Here is a 12,139-nt window from a genome sequence, read left to right on the forward strand (position 1 = left end):
TACTTCGACATGTGGCACCAGGATGGCCACAGATGATGGAGGTGTAATGTACACACGTTTTCCCATCTTTTCAAAAACGAAAAAACATTTTCGTGTGAGAATTTTTTTCTAAATTAAAAATACAATTAGTCTAGATAAAATGAGTTTTGTGCTAACCCTTCCTTTAATTAAATTTAAGTTCAGATAACCACCCGGCGCTGTATTAAAACTGCCCTGCAGCTAGGGAGGCGCCGACAGCGGATAGCGTAACGCGTCAAACCACTTAATAATGAACTATCTTCTTAAACAAGACCCACTTTAATACTAAACCACACTTCCCACAATGCTTCACTCCTGAGTGCACGTGTCAGCAAACCGGACTGAACGTCACATTCCTGCATTCCCGTTTTCCTCAGTCTGTCGGAGTTTAGCCACCAGCAGACAGCTAATCCTCTTCCCCACCGCTCCTTTGGAGAAACGCACCCATGACACGGCGGATTTGATCTGAGGAGGTGATCCCGGGTTCCCCAGGAGTCAGAGTCTCACTTCGGGTGAGGATTTATCTCATTTTAAGCCGGTGGAGGTGTCTGTCGGTCGCAGTGCTAGAACCGTGGTAACCAGATAACAGTTTTATAAGATGCGCTGCATTCGCTGCGAGTTGACCTGCGTATGCGTTGCCTTCAGCGGGCAGACCTGTTGATATAAGCACAGCTGACGGGAGGGCGAGCTGAATGAGCAATGCGTGGCCCTGTTGTTTACTGTTGTACTTAAAGAGCTAGCTAACGTTAGCCCGGCCGGTTAGCCGCAAAGCTTGCGTCACCATTGTTACCGGTGATACGCGGGCACCGGGGGTGTGGGGGCGCCTCCAGATGTGGCTTTGTTACTCTGACAGGGGGGGGAGAGGGGGGCATTGTGGTGCAGTCGGTTGGATAACGTTGCTACAAAAGGTCCTGTCAAGACACAACACTTGGCTAACGGATACACACAGCGCTAGCATCCCAGACAGCATGGGCGTGGTTATGGGAGTGGTAAAACTGTAGCTGAGGTTAATGATTGAATCGCCCCCGTTTCAATTAGTTTGCTTTCGGTAACTTGCAGGGCAGGACCGACAGGAATGGCCGTTCAAAATGTTAGGTGTCAGTCTGGCCCGGAGAGGAGCTGAGCTTGCTGCAGCCTGTCTCAGCTGTTGACCCTAACAACAAAGAGACACCACAGCTGCTGGTAGCCTGTGGCACAACACAGTGAAGCCACTGATGCACCTAGAGGTCATAGGTTACATAGGATCCGTCATCTCCTCTGAAACTGAAACACATCCAAGCAGCTGTTAAGGTAGTGTGTGTGCGTGATGTTTAATTCATTAGTACCAGGTGGGATAAACCTAAAACCATTAATGTGTGCCTAAATAGCATTGTCATTGCCGTGTTAAAAAACAATACAGTTGTATATTAATACGCAGCTGTAAGTTTTGCAAACTTTCCAAACGAAGTGCTAGGAGTTGTGACTGCTGTTTTCAGGTTATATTTAAGTTCGGTTTGCTCGTAACATTCCTGAGATTCCTGCTGTTCAGGGACTGATTGGATCACAGTGACTTTAGCCAGGTGAAGGAATGTCTGCGTGCCAACACAAGTCACGCAGAGACGGAGACCCTTCTGACTTGAGTGAGGCATGTCTCACTTTCATGACGTTTCCTGGACGGACAGCCCTTTTTCTGGTGGAGAATGGATTAATGAATTGATAAGCCAGATTTATCCAGTCCTGCAGAGAGGAAAATGTGTTCCTTTTGATGAATTCACAGCGTATGATCCCTTCCCAAGCTGACCGCCTGACTCAAGCAGAGGCACATGTTAATTCATCAGTCCGCCGAGTTGCAAGTCAGGTTCCGCCAGTGTCTCCTCCCGAGCCCTGTATTCATTGTGTTGTCATTTAACTTGGCTAAGTGCCTAGCAAATAAAGTCTACCCAGACTGATGAAGTTATTTGTGAACTCGTTTACCTTTTTTATGAACAGGATGCAGTCAAATGTGTAGAGAATAATAACAAAAATTATATTATTTCTGAATTAAATGTCAGTAGATGGAATGTAATCATATTCCTATTTTGATCGTGCGCGGGCCTAGACATGCTTGGCCACCGTGGAGATGGAGAATGACTGTTTGTAAGTGAATAAGTGCTTGAAAGAGGGGGCCTATGCTTGCAGGACATTTCAGGGCATGTATAAAAGTGTATGTAAGGATGTAAGTGTGAAAAGAAGCAAACAAACTAAACATGTACCCATCTGGTGACACTGCTGAAGAGCCATCGGCCAACTAATCGTGAAATCTCGATAAGATGTTTACACTTGTGAGATTGTGCCATTAACTTAATACTAATTAACACAGAGCAAAGCACTGTAGGTAATTGACCCTGCTAATGTTGCATACATTGTTGTGACAGTGGCATGAGGTATTGTTACAGTCAGGAAATATTTGGCATGCACATTAAGATGTTCTGGGTCTTATTCGGATTCACAATTCTCAGATCCCCAGTTGAAATATCGCATTTTATCCTGACTTGTATAGATGCACATCATATACGACTGATCCATGTATAAATGAATCAGGTTTTATTGTTTTGGTTTTATTATTGTTTATTGTTGTTGGTTTTTATTGAGGTGTGCTCGACGATTAAACGGCTTAATCACCTCACGACAAAGGTGGTACGTAAAATGAAAGTAGCATTCCGGTTAAAGTCCTCTCCCATTCAACTGATCTAATATATGATCGGATCTGTGAAATGGCGGGTGCTTGATCAATTGTCGGTGCACCCTTATCATCTAGCCTCTCTTTTTTTAGGACCTCTTCTAAATACATCACAGCAAACAGTCCAATTTACTCTTTAAAAGTTAACTGTTGAGCCACGAGATACAAAAAACAACGATGACCTTGTGACAGTAATAGAAAAAAATGAGTATTGCTGATGTTTAAACTTGGCCTGAAATTCAGCTCATTCGAACCATGTAAGCGGAGTCAGTGCAGCGTCATCACCCCAGTGAGTGCTGTATTGATGAATGAATGAAGCTGTGAACTCTGCACTTACTGCTCAGAGATCAAACATTGACCGGGGAATAAGAGATTTGAGTAGCAGCATGCAACTCTTCTGTCCCTCACGGGTTAGTGTTTTGGGCTTTGACACGCACGCCCAGTTCTACGCATGCAGTGTTTTGAAGAACGTGGAGGAGGAGTGAACACAGCTGCACGTTACGGAGAGAGTGGGAGTAGCCTGCAGAAAACTGGAACACCCTGACTCAGCCTGCGTAGCAGAAATGTATCCTCTTTTCAGTGGGAACAGCTGCTCATTGCGGTGCCCGACGTGTACGGACGAGTGAGTGGGAAAAGAGAAAAGGAGGGATGGGTTGTGATTGAGGAAAGCGTGCGGTAGCGTTGTGAGAGGAGAAATATCAGGTGATGATCGACAACATAAGGCCTTAGCTTAGTGCAGGAATGCAGAGTAGTCCTCTATCTTTTGGAAACAAGTAATTGCAGGACTGTTGTCACAGTTGTGGTCTTTCTATGGCCGACCTTTTGTTCTCACTTGTTTTGTCACCGTCTCATGCGTTCACCCCCCAACCAGCAATGACCACAGCTCTGTCGCTAACCTTTGTTGCCTCTCTTTTCACTTTGGTTGCCATTCAGCTCCGAGGCCTCAGAACTTACCTGCACTCCATACATGTTGTGAAGCTGAATTACACACCCTCACTTGATCATTTGTGTGTGTGTGGATCTGGATCTGGACAGAATAGCATTGTTAGTTCATTGTCCAAACAGTTCCACAGTACTGCACAGGCCCGATCCTCTCCCATTAGGTCACTACAGGGGCAAAGGGGGACAATGGGGCTATTGTTTTAAGTGTACGCACACACACACATGCACATACCCTTGGACCCCCCCTTTGTGGTATGTGAAGGCTATCTTCTACTGTTCTGTTCATTCAGTTCCAGGCCATTCAGTTCACACTGTATGAGTAAACACATTTACTCTCAGCAGCTTGTTTCAGTGAATGGGAGGCGAGAATCACGACAAACTCCTTTCAGGTTGGTTTGTAATTTTAGCTCTACGAACACATATTGTACCTGTTACAACTTTCTGTAAATGCCATATTCTAGTTTACTGCTACTATTGTTCTATCAGCAGAGCAGGTTTTATGTGTTTTGCATGTATTTCAGTGACGTTTTTTAATAATGAATAATACATTTTATTTGTAAAGCACTTTTCATAAAAGAATCTCAAAGTGCTACAGGAACCAAACAAAATAACAAAAGAAACACTAAGGGCAATAACACATTAAAATCAGTAACAAATTAAAAAAAAATGTATAAAAGTGATAAAATACATTAAGAAAAACAGCTAAAAGAGGAATTGAAGTGCAGAGTGCCTGAACCAAAAAGTTTTAAGCCCTTTTTTTTTTAAAGTGTCCATGTATACTGCCTTATTTTCTCCACACAAGTGCAGCAGTTGATTTTCTATGATTAGCTTCTGATGTTGTGGATAAAGAGATGCTTTTGATTTCCTGTCCATGCAGCCACACCACTTGCACCGTACAATGACACTCTTGATGTCCTGAGACTTCATGCTGAATAGGATCGGAGTCAATTAAGGAGTTTTTTTTTTTTTTAATGAGTTGATCGCTACTGGCTACATAAAGCCTGATATTTTTCCACAGCCTTGCGAGTGAGAAGGACAGTAAGAAAGAGTAGCAGCAATGTGAACAGAAACACTTTGAGTTGAAAACTTTGCCACTGTTTCAGCAACATTTTGTAGGAGCACCACTTGTTTAAAAATTACATTTTATTAATTCTACGGAAAAAGAGCAGCAATACAAATCTTGTCCAAATCGAATTAAATGTGTCACATACTCGTACTACATGTTCAGTGTTAGCAGGCGAGTATACTCCAAAGGACTTTGGATGGATAACGTTTCTCTGCAGTGCCACTTTAATGCATCAGTATGCACATTAGATATACAAAGTCACAAGTTTTTTCTGACGTTTTGCCGTTTGCAAAAGATCACAGTTGTGCAGCAAAATCTGTTTGTTGCTCAATCTAACTTATTTGCTAACACACATACTCACATATGCTAGCATGTAGACTGAATGATAAGACTCACATGCCACTATCTTGCTCTCAAAAATAGATTACTCCAAATTATATTTAAACCCAAGTGTGAGTTTGTTAAGCCAGCCAGTCAGTAGTAGACCAGATTAGACGTATTAGCAGCTCTCACTGCATGCGGCGAGAACACTGACTAGGACTCCCAACTTGGGAGACTGGAGCTCATGTTCTGCTCTGTTTGGGTTGTGTGGATTATGGTTCTTACTGTTTGGTTGTTGTGTAACCATATCAAAGGCTGCAAAGAGCTTGTTTGACTTTGTTTATGATCTGTGTTGTGTTATCTTACTATGTCATGAATCAGCCAGTATGATTTGTAAGGAGTGAGAAGAGAGAGAGAGAGAGAGAGAGAGCGAAAAATAAATGAGTAAGTTTAAGAAAAGTTCTGGATGTTGCTATACCATACCTTGCTCTAACACCATTCACCATTGCATGCCTTCTGAACTATGTGCAGGCACTTCTTTTACATCATCCAGAGAGTAAGTGAAGATAACAGCGTTCTTTGAAAGATGTTTTTCCCTTTGCATGCATGCATCAGACTGTGTGTCAGATGTATAGATTATCTGAGCAGGGAGGCACAATATATTATGAAGTTCGGATGGTGTCAACTGGCATTTGTGCCTCTGAAACAAAGAAACAGTGTGCTGTCCAGTGCCATGCTGTGTCTGTGTGGCCGGTTTTAGTATCTGCCTGGATGGTGCTGGGCTTTGGGCACAGTGTTCAGCTTCGTTATACTGTAGTAACATGCTGCTTTGCATTTTGCAGTCTTGATCTTTCTCTGCTGGCCTGTAGTGTCACTGTCTGTCACCAGTTTCCCAGCACCTTGTTTGAGTGCACCATTCAGTTGACTCTATAAACTACTCTGTATATTCTTAGCCCGGTTTCCAGACCTCTGAATCCTTCAGCGGCTCACATACACTCCAGTTTATTAGGTACACTAAAACTAATGTAGTCTAATTCAACAGTCCTTCAGTAAATTCTACCTTCATTAAGTCTGAAGTCTGAGTTTGAAAGAGGTGTTGAATCAATTTTATGGTCATTTTGCCTGCTACAGTTATAGTGCTGTTGAATTATACTGTGTTTTAAGTGTTTCTATTATTTTTTTTAGTCATACAGTTTTAAAAGAGTTTAAACAGAACCATTTACTGCAGAACTGTTGTATTAGACTGTATTAGTTAAAGTCAACGTTGATGTCCATAAAGTGTTGGACTCTGATACGCCTGATCTTCAGCTATAGTAGAACAGTAAAGCTAAAAGTGTGGCCAGGATTGTGTGGCAGGCAGTCCTTTGTTAGGACAGCCGGTAGAATTGAGGGAGGGAGAGCGAAAAAGGGGGGAGACAGGAAGGAGCAGGGGAGGAGCAGGGGAGGAGTCGGGATGTGTGGGAAGGGAGTCTGAAAGATGTAGTCAGAGAAGGGAAAGGAGAGTGGGACAGACAGACAAAGGCCAGCGCTACTAACCACAGATGGTCATAAAAATGTTCACACCACTGCAACAAATGACTTCATCAGATATACTCACTTATCTCAATGGCCGACTCTCTCTCTCCTTCTGGGTCTGCACTCCACAGTTTGTTTTAGGCTTTCGTTGATTTCGCTTAAGTCATTTTTTAAAGCTAAAATACCAAACATTCACTGTTTCCAGCTCCTGTATTTTATAGAATATTTGAATGTACTGTTTATCTATAAGACAATACAATACGTGTGACCAGGCGAGCCGCCATTGTTTCCTGACGAGTTGAAACCGTGCAGCCAATGAGTGCGGCTCAACTGGCAGCATGTGGCAGCCACTGGCTCGGAAAAGCCGACGCAGCGATGGCCGTAAGAACAAAGTCGAGGCTTCAAAACGGTATTCCACAAACCAATGAGCGACGTCGCGATAACTCTAGCCTCAAGCAGAGATGAATGGCCTACATGGGCTGCTTTCTAACTCAACACCCCCAGTTTTTTTTTTTTTTTCATTTTCAGACCTGTAGTCTTCAGCCCCAACTGAAGAAACAACAAAGTTACGGGGCTTTCTTAGATTTCTTGAATGTGCTGTAGTACCCCACAACATCTGTAAACAGGCTTCGTTGTGTAGAATTGAAGCACATTTCCTTTAATTGGTATAATAATAAGAGATTAATCAATAATACAAATGTACTTGCAGCCCTAACTCTTCCTCTCTTTGTGTTGGAGCGTGTAGGTAAAGGCTGAGGGATCATTTCTACGAAGTTAAAATGCAAACAGTTCGTATGAATGTTCATGGTTTCCGTCATCATTTGCATCCGTATCTTGTAATGTGAGAGCCCATATCATTGCTTTGTCTTAAAGTGTGTGTGTGTGTGTGGTAAATGTGAGATGCCTTGTTGCTATTTGTGCTCCTGACCTTGCAGAGTCACTGTCTCTGTGTAGTCAGAAGGACAGCCTGCTGTCTTTATTTGTGTTTTTCCCATCTATGTTTAATACAGTAGCCTTTTCTTTGTCTGGGTGAGATACAATCCTTTCTTTAGTCCCACCCCCAGCCTCTGCCTCTCTCTTGCACCCTACAGGGATGATGGTTGTTTGGTTTGTTGACTCTCACATGCCTGGAACACCAAACTGATCATTTGTTTCTCCTACACCGGAGGAACATTGCTTTTGACGTTATTGAGCTGAAAGCAAAGCAGATGTAACTACCGCACAATGTTACGAAACACAGCAGGATAGAAAGGACTTGGGGTCAGATCTATGATACAGAACCAGTGTTTACTTTGGATATTGATGATGATGTTATTTGGGGTGACTTTAGTGCACGCACAGGCCTTGTGATTTGTTGGTGCTGCACATTAATTACTATGAAATTATCACACGGAGGCTAAAAAAAAAGGAAATACAGATACTAAGACAAAAGGAGGGAGAAGTAGATGAGAGTTGCATTAATGGACGGGTCAATGGCTATTGGCAGCAGTTTCCCTTCAGGCAGTAATTCTATACTACATGTCAAGGACGAGCATAGGACATCTGAATGAGCTGCAGCCACAGCCAGTATTTATCAGCGTGTTGCAAACATCCAGACTATTGAAAGCTTCTCCATTCATTCAAACTGTGTCAATGCTCCTACAATCAACACCTCAAAAAAATCAATACTATAGCCTTTGTTAAGATAAGAGGTAGTGCAGGGCTATTGCATTACACTGAACAGGAATACTTCATAAACTGGTAGCTTAGTGTGTATGTAAAGTATGCTAGATGCTTAAAAGTTATAAAGTTTGCCCATGTGAACGTTTGTAGATGTTTGTTTGTCTGCCAAGTGTACACATTTGTGTCAGGAGGCTGTTCGTGCTGGTTCTGGACCTCTGAATCGCTGCCCACATCTCTGATTTGTTCAGCAAGTCAAATAAATGAATGAAATGAAGTGGCAGCTTCAGTCTGATAACCAGGCTTGACGAACTGGAGAGTGGCCTGACTTGAATAACCGGACAAGATTTTTTTTTTTTCTTTTTGAGCTGAGCTGGGGCAGACGTTGGTGTTGCGACATAAATGGTCTAATTTCGGGGCGGCACACGATCTAACAGGAATAGGACGCCAAAACTGGGGCAGTAGTTCAATGTGAAGTTGTCTTGTGCTCTCAAATGACCATGAACACTCGAATGCAATTTGAATTGTCTGAAAGCATCTAGAGTCTTAATAACAACACTGGGAATAAGTAATTAATCAGTCCAAAAAAGGGAGACTGTTATTTTCTGAAGGTAAAATATGTCTTCAAGGCGCCTAGTGCTGATGCTTACGTCGTCTACTAACTGCAAATCACGAGGCTAATCAAAGCCCCGGCATCAATGGATAGATGGATTATACTGTTGAAACGTAAGGATTATACTACTGTCACTACAGTAGGTCAGATTAGGGCATGTTGACCCTGCCACATAGTATGCAGCGATTAAAGCAGTAGTCATTAATGCACACAAAGAAAAGCAGCCGAGTAGTGACGGGTAGGGAGATTCTGATGTGCTCACGTGTCCTTGAACAAGAGACTGATTGAGGTTCCAGTCTCTCGCTCAACAGGGGTGCTGTCCTGTGGCTGACCCTAAGGTCTGATCTGATCTTCCAATGGAGCCTTTCCCTCTTGGTAGTAAATGAACTCAGTATGTTTTTATTGTTATTGGTACACAATAAGGTGTGTAAAGATGTTTTTGTTTTGTTCTGTTGAAGTAGTTGATGTGATCTCAGCAGCAGTTAGCGAGATCTGACATGTTACAAATAGACGAAATAGAGTATTTAGGATATTTCACCCCCCCCCCTACTATGGCATTAGTGGTCAAAACCAAAACAAAGGGTTTAAACTTTGTGTGGCCGACTTGTTGGCTGCAAATGCACCGGGCTCCCCAGCGAGTCCCCAGGGCTCAGCAGATACCATTCTGCGTGCTCCAGGGCCATAAATCCTCTTTGCATGGCTGGTGATCAAGCCATGATGTAAAGGAGCTTAGCGGCAATAGACAGGCAGGCAGGAAGCTGCTCTCCTGTTGGCCAGGGGTCAGGTGATCACACACAACACTGACAGGAGAGAGAGAGAGACACAGTGGGTAATAGTGGACAAACAAACAGGGAAATAGACGTGGAGAGGTGTATGAATGGTGCCACCAGAAGGAGTTTTGACAAAGAAATTAACATAGATGAGTCAGATTTTTTTTTTTTTTTCAAAAGATGGATTTGATGTAATCTGAGTGAAAACACAACCTGTGCCTGCTGTTGGACACTTTTTGAAGCAAGTAGTTGCTCTATGGACGTTTGTCGACAGCGGTGAGGTTATGTGCCTCCTTTGAGTGTTGGGAAGTTGAGGGGGACCGAGGTGAGAGAAAGGCCTCTTGTTATTATTGCTGATACTTGCAAGTAATGGTCATTCTCTTTACCGATTCATAATGTCTATTAAAATGACAGGAAATAGTGAAAAAATGTCCAACAGTCCAACTGTCCAAAACACAAAGATGTCCAGTTTACTATCCTATATGATAGCAAAAAAAAAAAAAAAGCATTAGATCATTTGAGAAACTGGAACTTTTTGCTTTTTGCTAGTAAAAATATTAAAATGATTATCATCATACGTGCAGATAGATGTGTTTTGTCAGTCAACATATAGATAAAATGACTAATTTTTGCAGCTTTACTGGTACTGTACTCAACAGGTTGTTGCTGCCATAACTGTTTTGGCAACAAGAAATGAAAATAACCTAAGCTATCCACTCCTCTAGGACTTTAGCTCACCTTGTCTGTTTGACAATCATGTGTTTGTAGTATTGATGCTGGAGGTCCTATTGTAAACCAGAGTTCTAACCACAGGAGATGAATGCTCCTAGTCATGTTGAATGTTTAGCTCACTCCTCTCTCTCCGTCTTTTTCTTCCTCTGTGCACAGGTCACTTTCCTTCCTCCCTTCCCCTCCTCCCCTTCCACCCATCGCAGCGCTGGTTGTCATGGAGAACTCATCAGTGGCATCTGCATCATCTGAGGCTGGGAGCACGCGCTCACAGGAGATAGAAGAGCTGGAGCGCTTCATCGACAGCTATGTGCTGGAGTACCAGGTGCAGGGGCTTCTGGGAGACAAGGCAGATGGAGACTTGGACTTGGACAATGGCGGCAAGGTGCCCCAGGTCAGAGCCTTATTACTTAAATGGATGGTTATGCTTAGTACAGGTTCTGGTGGTGTCTCTGACATGCTGGCAGCCTAGAGCCATGTTGTTTTCTGCAACATGCTGCTCATGTGCTGCTGAGGTAGTTTGTCCACTGTGTGTGTTATTTTTACTTTACTTTTTAGATTTGTTTAGACTTAAACAACCCCCCACTCCCCTTTCAGAAATGATAGCACCTTTTCCCCCCATTTCTCTCCTCCAGTGGACAGATGACTGTAACAACAAGAAAGATGGCAGCTGGACGTCTTCACGGGGGAGAGGCTCATTCAAGCCAGTAAGTGTGGCTGTCACCATTGTGCTTTTATCACAGCTTAACACCTTGATTAATGAATTGAACAATCATTTACACTTTAGTTCACTGAAGGGTTGTAGTGGCAATAAAAATGCTGGTGGTAAAATGTAACCTACCTTCCTTCACAAGGACTGTGATGATTACAAATATGGACCTATCCGTCTCTATCTCAAAAAACAATACCCAATCAAGTACATTCTTTACGGCCTTTATTATACATCAGTGTTTGGACAATAACAAAATAAAAAAAGGACTACTGGGGAATTCATTGTTTAAGTATATGTTTAATAATGTTTTATAGTGTTAGTCCCTGTATCAAAAAAACTTTATAACAAGTTTAGTTTAGAATTTGTTTCCTTCCATGACCTCCCTTCTAAGTTGTTTATAAAATAAGTTTTTTATCTATTTTCCTCCTCTTCCTCTTTTCCTTTAAATCTTAAATCACTTGCACCTTTCTCCATATGCCTCTTTGCAATCTCCACTGTTGCATTTGTCTGTTTCTGTCTCCTCTCCTCAGCCCCTCCTTTACTTTCTGAGGATGTAAAAAGGCTCTATTTTAAAAAATCTGACACTGTGCAAAACCTGACATTCAAATTGTAATTACAACTATTCTAGATGTACAGCATTTGGAACTTCAATCGTAGATAAAGTGGGCCTGTTAAAACAACACAAATGACAATTAAGTGCTCATTGCTGCCTAGTTACTTCCACTTCCTGACAGATACTATTTGATGCAGCATATTTCCGAAAATGTCATATGTTGTTCCTCTGAAGTCTGATTCATTAATCTGATCCATGACAGTGTCTCCAGTCTAGGGTTTATTTGTTTGATGTGCATTTACCCTCCACTAAAGCCCTGATTCTACAGCCACATCCATGTTGTATGTTGTCTTCTGTGCTCATCTAGAACCTCTGGTCACCAAAGCATCACATCCATTAAAGCGTAGGTTTGCTCTGCTCTCAGGTCTGTATGTTCGGAGTAGTCTTTACCTCTCCATCAGCTGCTCAAGTGTATGATTAGAAAAGACTGCAACACCAGCCTTAAGCGATTCATAGCTCGTCTGCTTGCTTGTGGTTGCTGCT

At 42.5% G+C, this 12,139-nt stretch overlaps 1 protein-coding gene across 3 annotated transcripts in view; it reads left to right on the plus strand.

Moving 5' to 3' along the window:
• The first annotated feature begins 355 nt into the window (after window positions 1–355).
• The window catches only part of ctif (CBP80/20-dependent translation initiation factor), a 50,842-nt gene continuing 39,058 nt past the window's right edge, over window positions 356–12,139 (plus strand). For all 3 annotated transcript variants that reach the window (XM_035668465.1, XM_035668467.1, XM_035668466.1), the window contains exons 1-3: window positions 356–530; window positions 10,491–10,725; window positions 10,967–11,038. In XM_035668465.1, the coding sequence (XP_035524358.1) occupies window positions 10,549–10,725; window positions 10,967–11,038 (249 nt within the window). In that variant the 5' untranslated portion in view covers window positions 356–530; window positions 10,491–10,548. The remainder of the gene's footprint in view (window positions 531–10,490; window positions 10,726–10,966; window positions 11,039–12,139) is intronic.

Source organism: Morone saxatilis, unplaced genomic scaffold (assembly GCF_004916995.1).
Source record: "Morone saxatilis isolate NCDOM2014 unplaced genomic scaffold, NCSU_SB_2.0 Contig21, whole genome shotgun sequence".
Taxonomy (NCBI): domain Eukaryota; kingdom Metazoa; phylum Chordata; class Actinopteri; family Moronidae; genus Morone; species Morone saxatilis.